Below are 22,614 nucleotides of genomic sequence, written 5' to 3' on the forward strand. Positions count from 1 at the left end.
TGCTCCTCAAAGGGAGGCCAGATTTGGCCCCCCCCTCATATTTCCTTTGATTATTTGAAGCACAGTAACGCCATGCACTTGGTTTTTCTTGACTTTTCCTAAAATTGTCAGGCGGATCTGATGATATTAAATTTGATGCTAACAGTTGTGCAGTTTTCTTGTAAATTCAAGATTTTGGTGAATTTTTGCTATTTCTAGCTAACTTCCAGCAAAGCGTGAAATGGATTACATTGCGATAACAAGCCATAAGCTCATAATTGCTTCGTGCATCGATATGCGCGAGCAGAGAGAAACGTCCTCTTGTTTTCCTTTGTTTGGTTTGACCTCAATAATACAAAGCGCGTTATTTCTTGCGATACAAAAGAAAATCCAGTGATCACAAAGCTGTTAATTAGAAAAAATAATAGCAAACGTTTTTTGCGTTATCAGCTCTACAAAGAAGAATAGCAATCCACGATCAAAATAGTAGGCTATGTAGGCCACAAACTATTCAAAACAGTTGTTTCAAGCAGATAATATTCATTGACGAATAAAAAACGTTACAATAAGAAATCTTGGGTAAAGGCACGAAAACCTGGTTTCGAAATAAACGTTCTATGGAAATACTCTCATTGACAAGCATTGCAATTGCGGAAATGTATGACTGCAAATGCTTTTGGGAGAAGCCGGAGAAATAGCGTTTTTGCAAACAGTAATTGTGAGATACACTCAAAATTATGAGATAGGCTCCATTTACACGTAGCAGCTAACTCGATGGCGTCCCTTCCCTGCTTTATGTCGCCTACTTGTTCTTATGTCCTGCATTTTTGTTTCACCGTGCACTGTGTGTTGTTCCAAAGAGCGCAAAATAAAGATGATAATGCCTCATGTACATTACAAAATATTTTGTAATGTAGACAAGGCATAAGTTTAGGCGTCACATTAGACAAAAAACAAATCAGCTTTCTTGATCATTGATTCAACATCTGAATACGTTGCGCCAATGTACAGCATAAGAGGCCGGCTATTGTGAAGACCCGCCATTTATAAACGATCCGATTATACCAAAAGTGAGACAAACTAGTGGATCAAAGAATGAATAAACAATGCTGAGAAAACTAAATCTAAGTGACGAACAATACCGATGTCTTCATTTATCTTGTAAAAATGCTGCCTAAACTTATCAACAAAAAATACAGTAAATAACGGCAAGGATCCCGAAAGCAGAATTTGCTCGACTTTGGCATGAATTTAGTCCGACATCTACAGTAATAATTCCACACATACAATAACGGGCTCTCAACGGCTGTAAGATACATAATAATCAACCTGGTTCTAGGCGGTTTGTGTAACAGCTTAGGGGAAGACACTACTTGAAATGATGCACCACACAAAAGATTTTCAATGAAGACTGAGTCTAAAAACCGATGTGGATTGTGCTTCACAATGACTTCAAGTTTAGGACAGAAAAGGCACAAAAATATCACGATGAAAATAAAGACCTTGTGGGAAATTTTCGAGAATCATAACACGATGCAAATACCAAAAACGCGTAGTTTGCATGCTGGTCTAAGCTGGCCGGCAACCACAAAGGTAGACAATACAGGCAGTTTATAATTCGATAACAGCGCAATAAACATTATAAATACGTAAACCGACAATTTTCTTTTACAAACATTTTACGTCTAATAGTAAATTTTTCCCCAACAATTTTTTGTAAAGCGCTTGCAAACCACGGTTTTGTAAAATAATTCATCATTATTACTTTTTACTTCTCGGATATTGTAAAACGTCATCAGCAAAATCGCAAAAAAAATTTCATTACTTCAATGTAGTAGGCCTAAGAATTTTTTATAGAATTGTAGCCACGTTGTGTCAACAAAGAAGCCATTTTTTGGCAATATAAAGTTATAGAAAATAATTTGCAATCATGCAAATGTTTGGAAAGAATCTTGGAAGTCTTCTCACAATCTGGCACAAAATGATTATGTTTATTGTATCTCTGAAATATTTTTTACGACAAACTTTGAAGCTTCGTTATAATCATTTTTATCTTTGAAGTCAAAAGTTAATTTTTTTTTTTGGCCAGAAACATAATCGCTGCCTTGCTGATGTTGTCGCCTTTACGCGTATTTTTGTGCTTCAAACAATAAGGACCCAGCCAGCAATCCAGTCCTTTTACATTGATTCAATATTTTGTAAACGTTAAATTTATGTAGATTTGCTGACTGTGGGTTATTTCACATTTCCTTTGTTTACGCATGTTCCTCAATTCGCTGTTGTATTGTTTCGACGCTAGCGGACTAAAAATGTTATTTCAAATTGATTGACACAATCTTCAATAAAAAGTGAGCTTCGAACTTAGCTTTGTTGATGTAAATGCTGTATTTTTTGTGGATGTAATTTATGAGTCATGTTTATAAACACCCGTAAGCGAAATGACTTATGATGTGGCCTGCATGATATTTGTGTTGCGACTTGACACAAATCCACAATTTCAAAAGCACCTAATTTGAACTTAGAAATTTCAGATAATTTCAACAACTTGTTCAATTGTCTTCTCTCTACTAAAAATATTCATACTACAAACTCAATTGTAGACATAAAATACACAAACGAAGATGTAAACAGCTATTCAAGCAGGCTAAGGTGTTAGGCTACTTATGAGAAATTTGGTTCCATAAAACTAGAAGCTAGCCATGAGTTTCGGAATGCATTACTGTAGTTTAGGATAAAAATGTAAGACAACAAACGCAGTTTTGTTTTTTTCAAATTCGTGTAACAATGTTACTCTGATTGTAACTATTTTAGAATCAGTGAGTAGATTACAATAAGATTTGCTCGCAAGTCGTAAATTCTAATCAATGCAATGATTCGGCACACCGCACACACACTTCGTGCGTTCGATCGAGCTCTTTGTTATTCAGAAGTTTGCATGAAATCGGATTAGCACGGTAATTAAATAGCGGCAAGTTAAATCAAAATTGTCGTTTTTGGGTACCTTTGCAAAAATTGAAATATCAAGTTTAACATATAAAATTTTAAAATAATGACTTTTCAAACTTATAGACAAATGATTTGCTTTTACACCAGTCCAACTTTTGTTGAAATAGCACAAGCGGATAACACGTAACAGCTGATTGAATTTGATCCAAAAATGGCCCCCCCTTGAGCAGTTAACTTCCAAAAAAACGTTGAAAAGCAAAGGGTTAAAAACGGTACCGATTGTGTTCTATTCTGCATAGCGCAGTGAGAATGAGTCGGGTAATAATGTGATAACATCGTAAACCTGATACAAATTAAAAATGAGCCCTGTCGCTAAAAGACCTTAGCTGTTGTAGAGCGACAATAAATAAAACCATAACATTATTATTATTGATTTCATTATTAAATTCGGTGAAGCATTTACGTACAATTTTAAAAGACTCCAGGGATGGTTTATTGTTTGAACAAGTCAGTTGGTTCCTAGAAAAGGTTTGACATGAGTATGGCCAAAAAGTTTTGTAATTTTTACTTTATATTCATGATATTAACTTATGTCAAATGCCGTCTGGTTGTTAAGTTTTATTTGTCTATTTTATTGACGTTTCCTTGCTTTTGTTTGCCGATAGCCGTTTGAGTGGACAAGAAGAAAGCTAACTTTTCCCTTCATATCTATCTTTGAAGAGTTGATTGGTGGTACAAAATTTGAAAACTGCGAGTACAAGATTGCACGTAGCTCGAAGCTGCAGATTTTTGTCTGATTCTCTTCAGGAGCTAACGTCAAAATAAAATAAACCTAATTGTGATGAAGGTTTTGTAGTAAAAGAAAAGCGAAATGTAAATTTGGTCAATCAGAAGAATTCAAATTAACAAAGGAACTTTAAAGCAAAAATGAGTTTCTTATGAGGGCATTAGACTGGATCCAGAGTTCTTATAAGAATTGCTTCCAGTGCTGCAAGGTGGAACCATGGTGGAACGAAGAACGTCGTTTAGCAAGAATTGAAAACATTTCAAGTGTAATGTTCAAAGCACATTCTTGGTTATCGAACAAGTATTGTCAAATTGCCGAATCACTAGATGTATTTTTGTCATTTACATTTTTGCATGCACGTTTAGGTTGGATTCTGGTTGCATTGTTTCTCGGATTTCACCATGCAAGAAACACAACGTGCTCTTTCCCTCCACCAGTCCATGCAGTATAGTTTACTTTCAACACCTCAAGTAGGCTACAGACTTCGAGGACATTTCATCACTCAGATCAGACCAACCTATTATATTCTCAGTGATCTGCTTTGGACCGGTGGTTCGATGGCTGTATGGGCATTCTTAGACCGAAGATAAGTAGGCTAGACCTTTAATCAATTACTTGATCTCAGTGGCGAATCCAGGCAAGGGGGCGATCGAAAACAGAGAAATAACTTTTTTCAGAGTAAGCTGTATATTTTACGTGCTGAATCTACTCACGCTTCAATTTAAAATAAAGAGTTTGTTTTCTTGCATTTAAAAGACATTCTTTATGTTTAATCATTGTATTAGGCTACTTAAAGATTTTACCTCTTCTTTTATTTTGTTCTGCACTGTGACCATCTCAAACAGAAATCTGGATATTGAGGACCCTCATCTTTCTCAAGCTAAAATAACTCCTATCACGACGTGGCGCTAAGGCATCGATACGTTTTGGTTCCAGATGGGCAACGATATGAAAGCTGCAAACGTCACCATCTGTATCCTTGCAGGCAATGAGTGTGCAAACAAACAAATGGGAGCTACTGCATATGCCGCACGTGAATAAAAATTGTACAGGCTACGGAAAGATGCAGATTCTAAATAAAGCGAAACAATTTCAGTGCAGTACGACAGTTGAACGAATTCCATCAATTTTATAGTTAAGATGATGCTCCTGCAGGCGAACAGAAATACAAAGCTTTGATATGCATTTTTCTTCGTTTTAAAATTCACCGATTATCTCTGTGAGCAAAATCTTTCAAATACAAGCACATTATCTGGTCACAAAGGCAGAAGACGCTATTCGAACACTACTGTAGAACTTAACCACAAACTTTCAAAGGTTTGTAGTTAACTCTATACAGCCAAATTTCAGGGGACTTTCCGTGGTGGGTTGTCGGATACAATTTTACTTACTGATTAATCGACTGCAGGAGTTTTACCCTCGGACTGATAAAACTTCTTCGAGAATCTGGCAGTTGCGTATATTACTTGTAGCTGCTTTGAACAGGGCCGGATTTAGCTGATGGGGGGCCCGGGGCACTTTTAGATCGGGGGGCCCCCCTGCAAAAAAAATTTTCGCGCCTAAGGCGCAAAAAACCACCTCTGCGTCCATAGTAGCATCAATCCAGCACTGCACAGCATTTTGCAGAAACTTCAAAGGCTGAAAGGAAGAAAAAATAACACAAAATCACATTTTTTCCACGTAGGGGGGCCCTTCAAAAGTCGGGGGGCCCGGGGCACCTGCCCCCCCCCTAAATCCGGGCCTGGCTTTGAACTATCGACGTAACCCGGTCATCAAATTCAACAAAGCGAAATTTCCGATTGTCGACAGGTAGCTATTATGCTTTCTTTATGCTTTCTAGCAAGTTAGATTTATCATACAACTAAAAGAATGGAGTGAAGACGCTAATTGATAAAATGAATCAATGACATTAGCTTTTTCAGCAGCCTGAATTTTTCACTTCAATATTGCGACTTATCCATTACATTCACACATCTTTTCATTGACAGAAGAGCCAACAATTTAACCTCTTGTTCCAAGGTTAAAGCCAAAAGTCAATAAGCCTATTTTTCACAATTTTATAGATCAGTTTATTTCTTTGGGCTGTCACGTAAAGAGCTTCTTTCAAGGTGAGCTGTGAACAAGAAGTCACATCTTCAGTTAAACCTTAGATTGTAGAATAAAAAAGAAATGACCTTTCACGTAGATTCGCTACGAATGACATTTCCCTTGTATGTTCTTCTGGCATTGACATCACGCGAGTGGGTACACATACACAAGTGTATATTTTTGTAGATGCACAAACTCGTTGAATTACAATATAATCACAGACAATTATTGTTATCAAACACAACATGTACGATGAAGATTAATGTGCGGAAAGTCTTTTTGCACATTTTTGGCGTTAAAAAATAATCCTTTCAATCTGCTGGACAAAATAGATGCAAGCCATGAAAACAACGTGTCGACTTGTACAACATATTGTAGTAACTTAAAATAACATCGCTGATTTCTTTTTGAGTGATAATAACCTACTTGACAAAGGGCAAAGTTGACAAATAATGAAGAACGATTCATGCTTTTTTAGTGAGTACTTTCACTTAAAAACGTTTTTAATACTTGAACTTTTAATAGATTTTATTGAAACAAAACCATTTTCATAGCGCAGGCCACTTCACAATTTTGTTTGTCGCCATGGGGCGGTTTGGACTAAAGTTAGAAAACAATAAATATAATTGAATAGATCTTTAGTTCTATAAATAGGTTTTTACAAGTTTGTCTCATCCAAGATTATCATCTAAGCTTCAAGATATTTAAAACTATCCTCACAAGGTCATCTTCGCGAAACTCAGGTTTGATTTACCTGATCTACATAGCCTATGCATAAGTTATATCAAAAGAAAATATTACCCCGTTCTAAAAATAGTGCTGAGGAATTGCATTAACCTTCATTAATGAAACTGTAGGCCTAGTCTATAAACCTTGAAGACAGTTTCTTGTACGTATGTTGTCGAAAACAAAACGGACGGATTACTACACCCAACATTAACTTCATTTGAAAAGGTTACAAAACCGTTGTTTTAACGTTTCATAAGAAAAAGAAAACCAAATAGCCTGCATGTCCTCAGACAAAGTTTCACTCATTTTTCGCACGTGGGAAAATGCAATATTAGAAATGTAGTGAAATTTATTTTTACGTTAAATGACGGTTCTACAAATAGTAGGTACATTCATAGTGGGTCTACACAAAGAGCAGCACAGGCCGAAACAATCTTAACCTAAAATCAAGACATGTACGCATTCTGTGTTTTTTCACAGTCCGTCACCTTTTAGAGACGTAATGTTAAGTATCAGCGTCGTCTGTGCAGTGGAGCATGACATTGAAGCAATGCCACGTCATTTCGCTGTCATCATGTTGACAAATTCTGAAAGCACAAGAATCAAGAAATTACACAAAAGTTTAAATAACTCAGCAAGGATCAATGTGCACAAAGTTTACATAAATGTCAACTCAATGTCTTCGCGGTTGTATCCTATGGACCTATAGTTTTAGGATTATTGGGTTACAAAAATCATCAAACCAAAATACCCAAAATTTTGTCAAAATGTTATCTGGACATTGGACAAACCCTCCCCATAAAGCCATTACGAACACATTTGCACCTTTGACCTTAACAATTTGCATCGATTATTGCCACAAGTGTTGCTTTGTCGTAACTATCCCCCTATTTTCAGATCCACTTTTGCATCTATCATCTTATAATTAACATAACAGCTGTCGGTTTAAATAAATTTGTCCTACTGCAAGCCTTGCTGTGTCGACGTTATATTGATTGATTGATTTGAATCTTTATCCTCGGACTGGGAAAGCTTCTTGTAGAGCTTAATCCTGGCAGTTTCGCACACTTGTAGAGGCTTTGAATCACTGACGCAGGCCCGGTCACCGAGATTGACAGAGTGAAGTTTCCGATTGTTGAAGTCTTGTTGCCGGGAAATTATTCCATCCAATAAATGCCGCCGAACGGAGAGCAGTCCTTAACGTGCGTTGTTCAAGCGCACACCCCGAGAGTCGAACTAGCGCAGTTTGATCTTGAAGCTTTTTCGTTCCAGAAGTGACGCGCTAACCAAATGAGTGTTCATTAAAGTGAGACAGTATATGATTTATATTTGGTTACCGAACGATTTTCACGTGAATACAATGTAGCTTTCTCAATCAAAACTTTCAAACCGATATGAGTCTGAGCAGGAAGTTGATGCGACACTTTCAATGTTTCCTAAACAGTAACAACGCTCAAACGACGAAGACCGCGCATGAAGCAGCAAAACAGCAAATGCAATTTCTTTAGTGCGTTTTCTTAATGAAGAAAGTTGTTGAAATATTCATATTGTTACTATTTTTTCCATCTAGACTTTTAGAGCCATTAAAGTTGCATTAACTGTTAGTTTGTTCACAGGGTGTGCTATACAAATATTCCTGTCAGGGCTCCGAGAAAAAAGATAAGCTGATTGTATCAACATTGCAGCAGTGTTGGCTCGCACGTATGTTCCCAGACAACAAGTCAGTCGTTTTTTACATTGATTCAACGTCTGCAGACAATTTGTTGCTGGGTCATTGCATGGCACAGTGACGAGAAAAAGAGCGAAGACCAAATTAGCGTTCACGACTTTGTGCATTTATCTTAACATTCATTTACAACATACAAACCAAATGTTAAATAAACACTGCAAAACAGAAATCTTTCAACAAAACATTTTGAAAACATCAGTAAACGCGAAACGTTTTTGTAACAGTCAAGAATGCAACAATTAAAGCGATTTTATTACAAGCGCCTAATGGTTAACCAACGTCGTGTAATTAAAGTCGCAGAACCAAGTCATAAATTTTTGATGCATTGCACTCGAGTTGCATGATCCTACAATTTGAACACAAGGTATTATTAAATAAAATAGTATAAAATGTATTTCAAATTATTCTATCTGGGTTTTCCAACAAATATCCATTCATCCTCATTAATCGTAATAGCTAATTACTGAGTGATCGGTTACTGTTGTAAAAAATTACAATCAGAATGTTTCTTAACAAAAATTAATTATAGTTTAAATTAAACATGCATTTCGCTATTATAATCTTATAGCATCTTCACTTCTTCGGTCTTCGACCTCATTTTCTTCATTAAAAAAGCTGAAGCTGTTGCTTCAAGCAGACAATTTGTGGGAGTCAGGTTCTCAGGACTAAAAAAGCTTTATTAGAGTATTTCTCTAAACAGGGCGCCAGTTCAGTCAACAGCAGTAATTAAATGATGAATATCGGCGGACCACCGTGGAAACAATAGAGCGGTGAACAATAGACTTCGGCTTATGGGCCTAATTACCAATCGATTTCTACGTTGTTGCCAAATTGCGTTTTTTGCAACTTATAACGGTATACTTTATTATAGTGAAAGACATGGATTGCCCGTCTAAGTAATGTAAGTGATCGGGAGCGATCAGCTTCTGCTGACAGATAGGGAAAAAAGTCACAGTAGTATACCATAGGAAAGAACTATGCATAAACCTGGATCGGGCATAGTACACAAAGAAGAATACTATAAGATGAGATCTATTCGCTCAATGCAGTGCTTTGTCCTGCTGTATAACTACAACATAAATCAACGCAACCCAACCTCCACATCACCTTTCTTTGGTTTTCTAAATTCATGACCATACTAAAATTCTTTGTGTAGACCTTATTAAATTGCGGTTTTTAATATCGAAATTAATTTGGTTTTCATTACAATTAATGTCAATAGCAAACATCCCTGACAGCAAAAAATCATTACGATTTATAAGTAATCGGAACTTGGTTTCATTAAAGTTAATTGTAATACAATCACAAGACAGTTATTTTCAGCAAGCAAAGTTTTTTAAATCTCATCTTTCAAAAGTGGCTACGTCATTGGGAGCTATTACAGTGGTAATTGTAGGCTACAGTAGAACCTATCAACACTGATCATGAAAGTTTATAAGCCCATGGAGCTATCGACTCCGATAGCTCAATTAGATAAACTCATTATGATGTAAACCAGTGTTTCTCAACCTTTTTTGGCCCAACGCGCCCCTTCATGAACTGGAAAATGTTACCGCCCCCCAACAAAAACGATTAACTACGAAATGCGAATATATAAACAATAAATACTACAAAAAGTGCTCAATGCCAAGCAAAAAGCCAAGCAGAGCGAATTACATCAAATATAGGCTAGTTACCAGTCTCTAAAACCCTTACAGCCTGATTTACCTTAAAAGGGGGATTATCAGAAGGTCCTTATTGAAATAGAATTATATTTCTATTAGAATAAGGACCTTTTGATGATCCCCCTTTTAGGGTGAAACAGGCTGTAAGGGTTTTAGAGATTGATGAAAAGCAAATATATATTTGCGAGCATGAAAACAGTAGCCTATAGGCCTACTGGTAGTCAGTGTGAACCTTGGGCTTGGTGAGAAAGTGCCAGTCTCTTCGCAACCGGTGTAAAGCCAGTGAGAAAGATTCGAAAATCACCTTTTATGGATAATTGGATATGTCAAGTGGGTTTCGCTGTTTGTTATGTAGCAGAACAACACAGCTGAATCCCTTTTCCACCAGGTATGAGGTAGGAAATGCTACCATGAAGATACGAGCTCTTTGACGAAATCGTTACGCTGGGCGGTAGTCTTCCGGTAGATGAGTTAAACTAGAATGCCCCCTAATAATCAAAACGCCCCCCCCCCCTTAAGCCGAAGTAATCATACCGCCCCCCTGCAAAATCAAAACGCCCCCCCCCCGGGGGGCGGTACCGCCCCCGTTGAGAACCACTGATGTAAACGAAAGAACGGAAAGATCAAGCAATGCTGGTTTTATTCTGTGACATCACCACAGGCACACCTGTCATGCATCACGTCAGACTAGAAATAGATAGAGTAACTTTCATGAAATAGACGACAAGCAAAACTTTGCAGGACCGAACATCAAAACCTATTAAACATCAATTGTGTCACAAAGTTTTTTTTGCTGTATCTTTCTTCAAGACAACCAACGATGCGGTGGTGGTGCTTGTGTGACGTCTATATCACTTTTAAATCAACGTTTTAATAACGCAGCTTTACAGTGATTCGTTCAAGCACACGTTGTAAAGTAAGGTACATATCAAGTATACATCAATGTTTCTCAGCGCCAGCTTCAAGCTATCTTTACAAAGCAACGAAAATACCACTATAAAACAAACTTGATAAAGTAAAGGTTGGTCAAGTGTTAAACTAACGTGAAACTTGCGTAAATACCAAAATCCCTGCACCATCTGTGACCTATCAGTTGACATGACATTTGCGTGACAAATTAGTTTTGTAACACTGATGCCACGTTGAAAAGAAAGCGAAACAATAACGCGGACTTCACGTTGTCTGGAGAATTTCTTTCAAGTAGAAAGAAAACATTTCAACTGATGTGGATTCCACATTTGCATTATATGGTTTCCAAGTGGCTTCATAGGAAATTTAGGCTGTGAGAAGTTTACCAAAAACAAAATAGTAAGAAATGCGATGTTCATAGAACGTATATCACAAACTGTGTTTTTTTTTTGTGAAAATACATTTCACACTTAAAACAATGAATACTATTAATACTACAAAAAGTGCTCAATGCTAAGCAAAAAAAGCAAAGCAGAGCGAATTAAATCAAATATAGTTATTACTATCTAAAGCCTTAACAGCCTGTTTCACCTACACGGATCATCAGAAGGTTCTGAAAAACATGCAAAAGCAATAAATCGGTAATTCCTGAATGTACTGACCTTCATAGTTCACTTGGCCATCTCCGTCTATATCAGCTTCTCTAATCATTTCGTCAACTTCTTCATCAGTTAATTTTTCGCCAAGATTAGTCATGACATGTCGAAGTTCAGCTGCGGATATGAAGCCATTGCCGTCCTGAAATCAATTTGAGCACAATCTATAAGTTACATTAAGATATCGATCGTTTTATAGACTATGCCACTTTGCTGACAATGCCTGATCGATACTTTTAAGGCTATTACATCTCAACATAGGACTACCTTTAAAAAAAAATGGAAAGAATACAATCATTACCTTAAATTATTTGCAATCATATATTTTTTGTACGGAAAGTTGATGACTATATACTTAACCTCATTTTGCATTTGATATCAAAAAACTTGTAACACCGTTAGACCAATCGGAATAGTCCAGATCAGCTTGTACAACAGACGCTCAGGACATTGTGGCGATGGTGAAATGTTTCATTTTTGAACCACGGTTAGTCTAAAGATGTCTCTTTTGTGAAAATCAATAATCAAAAAGTTCTTAGTTTGGTCGTCTAGATAGGACGTTTACCTGCTACTCCAATCAAGAACAATTGCTTGCAGAGGCAGTGGTTGCGAGGATAATTTTGGCTCGATACCAGCAATTTTCTTCTTTAAACCAGGAGTTTTCCAATAACAATGGATTAGATGGAAATGCATTATAGGTCTATCTAAAGAATGGCCTACACGGTCTTCTTTTAAGTTACCGAGCCTAAATAGGTTTCGGGCCCCTAAAATTATCCAGAGCACCTGTCCAAAAATACCTCTATATATCCCTTGTCAACGCTACTCTTCATAAGAACAGTGATGAAAGCATAGTAGCCTATAGCTTTGTATGAAACCTCGATTGAAAAGTTACGCCTAAATGTGTAGCAATTAAATCAAACAATGTCCAGATCGAACGAAAATGAAAGACACCATACGAGTTTCACCCTTGTTTGAGATTATCAGTGGTACATGCCTATGTGTCTCGAGGAAGAATCGAACTTATATTAAGACACATGAGTATGTACCACTGATGATCCCAAACAAGTGTGAAATTCAAGTATGGCGTCTTCCATTTTTATTCGATTGGAGTCTTAATGACTTTACAAAAACCCACATCCCCTTATTAAATTACTATTCGATGCTACGAGCGTATGTACTAACTTTGTCAAACACTCTAAATGCTTCTCGGATTTCTTCTTCGGAATCTGTGTCTTTCATTTTTCTTGCCATCATTGTAAGAAATTCAGGAAAATCTATCGTTCCATTGCCATCAGCATCAACCTCATTAATCATGTCCTGAACGAGCAACATAAAGTTAAATATAGACCATTATCGATGATTGTTGAGTGGCAATATATTTAACAGCACATTTAGAATTATAACACAAATGGTGAGAAACTATTTACTTGACAATAAATGATCAGCTGTCTTCAATGTTTACGTCATCCAATTTTGATAACAATCAATAGCATGGCAAGCATCCAAGGAAGATTACTTCATTGTCTCGCTATTATTTGCAGTCATGCGCAAAAACAAAAGGGGATAGACGTGCGTGAAATTGAACACAATAACCTCTATTGGTAAAACAAGAATGACGAAGTAAAAACAAGAAAGAGTTGAAAGATTTAATTGTCTACACTCCGCGGGATTAATGCATCGTAGGCTTACATCGAAAACCATTTCTATAAGAAGTTATAAACGATTGCTATAAATATTGATTGAGTAAGCAAACTTAATCGGAGCAAACATCTTTGCAAAAATATAATTTTGTCTCTCACAAGGAATCTCCATTGGAGATACTCCAGTGGAAATTTTCCAGCTTTAGAGGCATCATTGATCGATTTCGATCAGTAATCACACAATCGAAGTCACTCTCTTGTAAGGCTAGAGCGGCTATTGAATTTTCACTAAATTGAGATAAATTTGATTTTTGCATAAAATAATGTTAGCCTACTTTTTAATAAATTATTGATTTTCTTCTGCTTCTTTTTTATGAGTTAAGCTTTAAAAAACATGTCCGCTAGTGGTGAAAAGGTTTACGCGACGCTCAATAGGGCATCAGTTCGACACTACTTCAAATCACGCAGTTGTGTCACGGCAGGACAATTTGTGGCCAGGGCCGGATTTAGCTGTTGGGAGGCCCGGGGCACTTTTAGATCGGGGGCCCCCGTGCAAAAATTTTTTTCAAGCCTACGGCGCGAAAAACCACCTCTACGTCTACAGTAGTATTAATCCAGCACTGCACAGCATTTTGCAGAAACTTTAAAGGCTGAAAGGAAAAAAATACCACAAAATTACATTTTTTCCACGTAGGAGGGCCCTTCAAAAGTCGGGGGGCCCGGGGCACCTGCACCCTCTGCCCCCCCTAAATCCGGGCCTGTTTGTGGCATGTCAAAATAACAAGAGCAACAGCTGACTGGATGACTGCATGTCCATTCGCTGCTTTATGCTGTCTTGAATCTGTAATTATAGCAGTCTGTAGCCTGCTGACCATATTATGCTGCGGCGATGTTGGGCACACAATTAAATATTATTATGATGAATTATGATACTTCACCTGAAGCTCTGCCTCTGTTGGATTTTGACCGAGTGACCTCATCACTGTTCCCAACTCTTTGGTTGTGATTGTGCCATCCCCATCTTTGTCAAACAGAGAAAACGCTTCCTTGAATTCTAAAGAAAATTAAAGACGTCAAAAGAAAAGAAGGTGTCAGTTTTTATGGGAAGTTGTGCACCGACAACCAAGGATGTCAATTTGGCTTTACAAGCTCACTTCAATAGGCTACACAATGTTGAAATAATGATTACTAATTCACAATGTAATCAAATATAGTTATTACTATCTGAATCCTTAACAGCCTGTTTCACCTTTAACGGATCATCAGAAGGGTCTTATTCAAATAGAATTAATATTTGAATATTCTGATTCTATTTGAATAAGACCCTTCTGATGATCCGTAGGTGAAACAGGCTGTTAAGGATTCAGATAGTAATAACTATATTTGATTTAATTCGCTCTGCTTGGCTTTTCTGCTTAGCATTGAGCACTTTTTGTAGTATTAATAGCTTTTATTGTTTGTAATTCACAATGTACATATCAACGACCGGTTATAGCCTGATGCTGCAAGTTTGCTATAGTAATAGCGAATTACACGAGCTTTTGGAACACAGTTCCCTAGTTTTGTGCTATGACGAATGGTGTTAAAGTAAGTGAGTTGTTTTTTTATTTATTTTTTTTGAGTAGTTGTTTTATGAGTCTCTTTTGTTCGGCTTCAGGCTGCTGTATTGACTTTTGTCTATTGAGTTTCTGTGTTGTTAGTCGTTATTGTAGTGAAATTTTGTTGAATCAATTCATTAAAAGATTAGATGACGTAGTTCTTCCCTTTCGGCACAGTTGTTGATCTTTGGGCTCTGTTGTCTACTTATGAAAACGGCCTCTTTGAAGCGCAATTGTACCGCGTTGTTTTCTCTGGCAGTGGTTGTAAATTCAAGTTCGGCGAGGCACTGCTGTTCGTCGTCGTCTGAGCTTCTGGGGCCGAGGGTCTATCCTTTTACCACCCCAGATTGTTGATGATCAAGGACCGAACTTTTATCTGAGCTAAGGTAGGCCTATTCCTTCAGGCGGGAGTGAAGTGGGTAGATCGTGCTGCCTATGTAGCGTTCCCTGCATTTCTTTGCATGATTTTGTAGACACAGTTGTTGGTGGTACACATGTCGTCGTTCCGTAGCGGGCAGTCTTGTAGCCGGGATGATTCGGATTTTTGTCGTTTTTGAAGGGTGTTTCGGATTAAAAATTTTAGGCGTTTCGGAGTAATGATTACTATTCTATCATGTGACGTTTTAGGCAGGAGGCACTGCATAAAACACAGTGCTTGACTTTGTTTTATTCTGTTAAATATACAAAATGAATATACTTGCCACCAATCTGCTCTTCGTTCAGCTGGTCTGCCTGCAGAGTAAAAAAGATGATGCAGACTAAATACTAAATGACAACCATCTACGTTTACGTTTCAGGACAACCAGCTAAAATAAAATTTTCAACACGCAAAAGCATGAGCATAGGCCGACCTGAACGGCAAGTTTTAATAGCTTGCATGTGAGCAATGCCGCAGCAATACCATTAAGGTTTGAAAAACTTTTTAAGAAAATCAATTCTTTGGATTTCCAAAATTTTATGTAGATTGTAGTCTACGACTTTGAACACATTCCGAAAATAAAAAACTAAGATTAACTCCTTTAAATATGGTCAACTTTACATTCATTGTGAATTCATAAACTAAAAAGAACCATAATTTTCAAACAACAAAGGATAATCCATTTTCATGAGTAGGGGAGACTCAGGTAAGTTGGCCCAGTGGGCAAGTTGGCCCACTCTAAATAATTTTGTAAGTACAATAGTTATTGTGACGTATCATACACATACCGAAAAAGTGCTGTTTAAACTACCTTATCACCTGGTTGGGAGGCTCTAGCAAGCAGTATAAACTTGTGAGCTCGATTTTTGTATGAAAAATTGTGATTTTTAAAATTTTTGGATTTTAGAATTTTTTACATGTCGTGTGAGTTTTTTCTTGCTATATAAGAAAGGTTATGATTTAGTGAGTGCAACGCTATGGTAGTTATTAAGGCTCACTTTGACGGTGAAGCCGTTGTTCAAAGCTCGATAATTTGACATAAATTTTAGTTTTTACAATATGGCTGCCATGCAGGGAAATTGGCCCATTTCGTGGGTGGGTACGTTGGCCACCATGCCTTCATGAGGTATTATAGGCTATAGAATGATAATGGACTAATTAATACGATGACTTATTTTTTCAAGATTGAAGCATCAAGTATCCAAACTAAGTAAATCGCCGCTTTACATCAGCAATCTATAACAATAATTCACTTCCTAACATCGTTTTTATGCCATAGATTGCGACAACTTATTCCTAACCCATATTGTAATAATAGAATATTGGTAAGTAATTAGATCAAGAAAACCAATCGCGAAAATATGTCTCAGCAGGTGTATGAAGAGGGCTAAAGATGTTGAAGAATGGTGTGAGTCAAAGAAAAATATGCAACAACTTCTCAAGCGACAGTCTAAAACGTACCCCGCTTTGAAGATAGGCCTACATTAAAAAATGTTTCGATATTGGTACCCATGCAAAATGGATTTTGCACTGCAAACAAGGTCCTACCTATCAGTATCGTTAGGAATATAAAAGCATGCCGTTTCAGCTACATGATATTTGATACAGCCTTCATTATTTTCGAAAGTTTATTTGGTGTACTCATGCAAAAAACGTTTACTGAGGTAAAATACTGCATTATAATAGTAGACTATATTATAAACCATACCGGTACATGAACGCATACAATGCATGTATGCTTGTAGCCTGTATAAAACTAAGCAATAATTAGAAAGTAAAATTAAGGAGAAAGAGAGCTTTTCCACTGCTTATTATACCGAGAGATAAACACGTTGGCCAGGTGGCCAACTTACCTTCCATGGTGGGCCAAATTACCTGAACAGGCGGGCAAGATGGTCCATTTTAATTTTTTCGGAAAACTTGAAAAATTACATACCTAAGAATGTTGGTTTGATGCAAGAATATGTCCACTTCTAGAGTGATAAGTTCTCTACTCTTCAATAGCATTCGCTTTAACATATGTTTTGTTATTAGCTCACAAATTCAATTTTTCATTTTGCTGGGCCAACTTACCCGAGTCTCCCCTAGCGCTCGGATAGTCCAACGAATAAACATCAGCTATGTTTATCAAAGAAACGACTACATCAATCAACGTAAAATCAACTCCTAGCGTGTACGTTTAAGCAAAGCTGGTCCCCATGCTTGATTCCACGCACTGGGTGATGACCTGATGAGGTTCTCATTACTCTGAGCTTGACACTGACGAGAGTAAGGTGGACAACCCTTGCTCTCAGCCTCCTTTCTTTTAAAAACCACGCCCACTCAGTTTATTATACCCTGGGTAGAGATAAGCGGTGTTTTCAACAACCAGCCAGCTATGAGTGCAACCAAGATCGTTTGATTGAAACACTAGCGTCTTATTCGCTGCACTATCTCATCGCTTGTCTAGCGCACTTTGAAAGGACATTTTTCCATTCTGTATCACCCAGCATGGGACAGCGACGTTGAGAAGATATTTTGGGCCCGGTACCCAAAAGATTCTCGGGCCCCATATCAAGGCACTACTAAGAAAAACGCATTATGTTCAAAGAATACATGGTGTTTTTTTTTGGGCACCTTGAAATGGTTCCGAGCCCCTAAATTTTTCGGGCCGTGTCCAAAAGTACCCCCTGGACGCCCCTATCAACGCTACTGGCATGGAATATGTATTTATTGTATTTGGAATGGTATTAGCCATGGCTACCTTTTTCAGGCAGCTGAAGCCTACCTTCAACTTAAAGAATATGAAAATATCAGCACAGAATTGTGCTCAGTACCTGAACAAGGCGTATTGATTTTTATAAGAAACAGAATTTCGACTGAAAAAAACTCTACTCTATTATGTCTCTACCTCCACGATCGACCAGGTCCAATATGCGAAACTGTTTGGATAAAGCCTTTACTGGAGCTTTCATAGTTTGAGAATATAAATGCTCTCCTGTAGTCAGCCAATGTTCGGAAAGCTGTGGCCGCGTTTGGTTTAAACCAACCAGTCTCTCTGATATGACATAAACGTAAGGCAAACGTATATTGTATAATTATAGTGGCTAGCAATAAGGCAAAATTATGTCAAGTTATTGTATTTCCAAGCTATTTTAAATTTAGAAAGTGCGTACTTTTAAAACACATTTTAAATAAAATTTAGTATGTCGCCATACGATGCAATAACAACGTTTCGGCAAAGTGAAAGAACAAGATTACTTACCATGGCAACTCTGTTTTTGTAGATCCTTGGTTGATGAAACGTCTACTTGAGAAATTGGGCGGAACGATAAGACGCCTTTTACAATATTACAATACTTCGTTGCAGTTGCTGAGGACGTGAGCTACACACAAATCGATCAAGTGAGGTGACTTTTCTGAAAGTTATTGCTGTTTATTAATATTTTATAAACTGAAATAGGCCTTTACTATGTAGCTTAAGTCGTAATGGAGAAAAAAGGTATGCTCATACTAAACAATAAAGGAACTTGTCCTGAACTACACAATTCTTTTCTTTTGCTTTCAAGTTTTCAAATGTTTCTCCCTCTAAAGCAATTAGACCGGGAGCCCGCGACGTCCACCCTAGGTGAAAAAGTTACCAATTTCTATTCATACAGCGATGTCCGGTGGTATGTGGGTACTCATAATCTGGAAGTCTGCCGGGCCGCCGGTGGTGGGTATGGGAATGGGGGGCATTTTTCATGGCCCAAAAAATGCGCTAGGTCAGCTGAAATAGTTACCGCTTGAAACTTAGTTGGCTGTAAAGTAAATTGTTTCTAAATGATTGTCTGGTATGTGACAGACATTTTCGGTGGTGGGGGGGCTCTGACAGACAAGTTTTATACCCCCCAAAATTTGCGCTAGGTCAGCTGAAAAAGTTACCGGATAAAACCAACTGATTATTAATCGGTGAGTGTTAAGCTTCACAAAAATATATGTGACAGACAAATTTTCTGGTGGGTGTCCCCTGACAGACGACCTAAAGTAGGTGACCCCCCTAACTTGAGCTAGGTCAGCTGAAATAGTTACCGGATAAAACCAATTGAAAATTAATGTGTGAGTGTTAAGCTTCACAAAAATATATGTGACAGACAAATTTGGTGGTGGGTGTCCCCTGACAGACGACCTGAAGTAGGTGACCCCCCTAACTTGAGCTAGGTCAGCTGAAATAGTTACCGGATAAAACCAATTGAAAATTAATGTGTGACTGTTAAGCTTCACAAAAATGTATGTGACAGACAAATTTGGTGGTGGGTGTCCCCTGACAGACGACCTAAAGTAGGTGACCCCCCTAACTGAGCTAGGTCAGCTGAAATGGTTACCGGATAAAACCAATTGAAAATTAATGTGTGAGTGTTAAGCTTCACAAAAATGTATGTGACAGACAAATTTGATGGTGGGTGTCCCCTGACAGACGACCTGAAGTAGGCCTAGGCAACCCCCAGGTTTGCGCTAAATCAATGACAGGAGTTGCCGCTCAAAAAAACTTGAAAAAGTGTTTTGTTTTATGTGTGCACAACAGAAAATAAGTATTACGTATAACAGACAATTTAACTACTAATGGAATACCAAAATAAAAATGATGCAAATTGAGCAATTACCCAATTTGGGTTAGGGTTAGTTAGATCAATAATAACAATCACAATTAAGGGAGGCCTATTAATACTTGAAAAGTTTTTGTCCGAATTTTTCGTCAACACTGAACAGTCTAGCCTATATAAGAAAAAATGTTTGGCAATGGTGGTGAGTCATTGACTAAAAAAATAATTCCAAGTCAGATTCATCTTTCGAGTCGGAATCTCCGCTCCACTGTTCATCACAACTCTCAATTCATTCTCATCACTTCTTTCCTCCGATTTACTAAATAGCTCAGATGGTATAGCTGCGCCTTCAAACCAACCTGGAATGATAACTTCGTTTGTTTTCGACCAGCCATAATAGTGACATTTGCTCGTTTTCTTCAACAATTCTGTGATTGCGTAATTGTTTCGCGGCATGCCGGCATCTTCGGCTTGTTCTAAACCTGCAAGATATCTTAACTCTGTTGCAGAAGCACGTCTCTGTGTAACTGTGACACAACATCTTTTTATGGCACTTATTGAGTTCCGAAAGCCAATTATTCCTTTTACCTGCGACGCAGCGTCCCTATTCGCAGTTTGCTCTAAAGACAGGTTGACTGCCGTCCTAGAGTAATCCTTTTTGGTAACTTACGCCTAACTGAGAAAGCACCATTATCCAGTAGGCTATATAGCCCTCAGTTTCGGATCCGCGTTTTTTAGTTTGTTGTAGAACAACGATCCTCATCTTGCATAATTTAGACAATTTAGAGCGAAATATATTTCTAGAAGTATTGGTACAATAGCCATGTAACCACTTACGTCGTTCATCCTGACGCATCTCTGCACTTCTCGATAGAGTCGGTTTATTAAGAACACGTATAGTGTCCAGAACTGACAGGTTTCACCAAACACTCCATTCATGGACCTGTTAAAGCATTATTCATACTTTTCCCGATGTTCGGTGACGACTGGATTGGCCAAGCATACTTCTACTTTATCAGGGTCAGTTGGAATAGTGGACATGACTTGCTAGAAGTTGTCAATTTCATCTGCATCTAAAGTTGTCAAGAATCGATCGTATAGCTTTCTTTCCATGACCTTGGCTGCAATTTCGTGCACATGAGCACAGTACACCTGTTGTAAAATTTCCTATAATGAACCCTTGTAATGATCCCCCGGCAAGGATCTTTGACTCCGACAATATGGACTCTACCCCGCAATCATTTATGAAGGTTCCTTCTGCTCCGAAAAATGCAAGATCCATGTGGAAATTCCCAAGCATAATGAGGAGATTGTCAAAAAGAGGGGCTTCAACGGCTTGAATGGAGTAAGCTTTTTGTGCAACCAGGGGTGTGCAACAGCTACATCATACGTCACCACGGCATATTGTTGGTGAGTTTCAGTTGCAACCTTCATCGTTCTAATCAGTGTTCCTTTAACAACGTCATTGTTGGTTGGTAATCTTGTTGTTGGGTACATGTAACATATTCACTGTAGCGGTAGACAATCCACTCTGTCTCTGTTATTGCTCATGAAACCAGCATAGAGTGGAGTTGCAAAATCCCTACTTTTGCTGAACCAATACATATCTAGCGGCTTCATTTTGCATGTCAAGATGGACTCTTTATCCATTCTTTCCTGAATATGATCAGATGCTTCTCCCACAGAACGTGATTCTTACTTTCTTCCTGTGCTAAAGCGGAGTATGCAAATTCCGGCTTTAAACTTTTCACATCATTATAGTTAATTGTGTGGCCTTCCCTGTTAGGTATCTGTAAAGTTAACTTGGAACCTGTCATTGCTCTTAAACCAAGTATTGTGTGCTTCCATGCCTTTACATGACCTCGACTGACGTTATACACAGCATCTGACGACATTGATTCTACTTTTCTTTCCATTGTGTCTGTGTGAGAATCACTGAATGTGGATTTCAACCCGCATAATAGCGTGGTATAGAAGAGTTGCAATCATTCGGGAAGTTTTGGGGCCATTTCCTTCAAGTTCTCTATGATTGTTGGATTTGGGGTTTTGGTTTTGAGTAGCTCGTAAGCAAGTCAATATTTCACCTCGTAAGAGAAGTGCCTGATCGTAAGAGAAGTAATCTGATCATCTTGATTGGCACTATAATCACCTATCAGAGCAAATTTTTCTTCTTGGGCGGAGAGAAGTGAGGTGTAAATAAAATTGCCTACTTATTGTTAGTGCTTTACCAAACTTATGAGAAATTTTCCTCACAAGGTTCTGTGTGGTGTTAGACCATAGCTCAACATCATATCTTCCATTTACCAAATACTCATCTTTGTAAAGATTAAATAATATTGAAAATAGCATTGGCCTTTGCATCTCTTCCTCAACAAATTCGCATATTGTTAGGAAAGGAAGGTTGTGAGTTTGGCGAGATGAATATTCCAGTTTGTGGTGGTTTGGGGATTGCTTTTAGTCTCTATCAAAATGAACCAGGCAAGACTTGTGATACTCTGCTTCTTTGGTAATTAAGTCCACACCACTACGAATTAGTGATTTATTCCTTTCGTTTTTAGAAAACACTGCTCTTGACTTAAGTGATTCGCATCCATCCATCATTGCGACCTTAACGGTATTTTCTTCTTTGTTTTTGTACTTCTTTCGCTTACGACAGCAAAATATGCAGGATCATTTCAATAAACCTATTTTGTCCGACTTAGGGAGCGAGCTTCTGCATCTTGTTTCAACTTTAGCGACTTTAGCAGAAGATAAAGCAACTGCCTTAGGTTGAAATGTTCTTTTAACTGCTGTACAGGTAAACTTTTGTGACATGACTGATGATAGACACCTATGGGTAACGCAGAGGAACTTGTCTGAATGATTTTACGTGTGGTGACAGAAAAGCAATCGGATGATAATAATTGTAG

The 22,614-nt window shown here is 37.8% G+C and overlaps 1 protein-coding gene across 1 annotated transcript; it reads right to left on the bottom strand.

Moving 5' to 3' along the window:
- Positions 1 to 5,966: 5,966 nt before the first annotated feature.
- On the bottom strand, positions 5,967 to 18,497 carry LOC145768828 (calmodulin-like). Its single transcript, XM_082580432.1, has 6 exons — positions 18,388 to 18,497; positions 15,427 to 15,457; positions 14,066 to 14,181; positions 12,670 to 12,804; positions 11,494 to 11,629; positions 5,967 to 7,116 (listed from the first exon to the last, which is right to left on the bottom strand). The coding sequence occupies exons 1-6, from the start codon at positions 18,388 to 18,390 to the stop codon at positions 7,088 to 7,090; spliced, it is 450 nt and encodes a 149-aa protein (XP_082436558.1). The 5' UTR covers positions 18,391 to 18,497; the 3' UTR covers positions 5,967 to 7,087.
- Between the last annotated feature and the right edge of the window lie 4,117 nt (positions 18,498 to 22,614).

This window comes from Aplidium turbinatum, chromosome 1 (assembly GCF_918807975.1).
Source record: "Aplidium turbinatum chromosome 1, kaAplTurb1.1, whole genome shotgun sequence".
NCBI classification, from domain to species: Eukaryota; Metazoa; Chordata; class Ascidiacea; order Aplousobranchia; family Polyclinidae; genus Aplidium; species Aplidium turbinatum.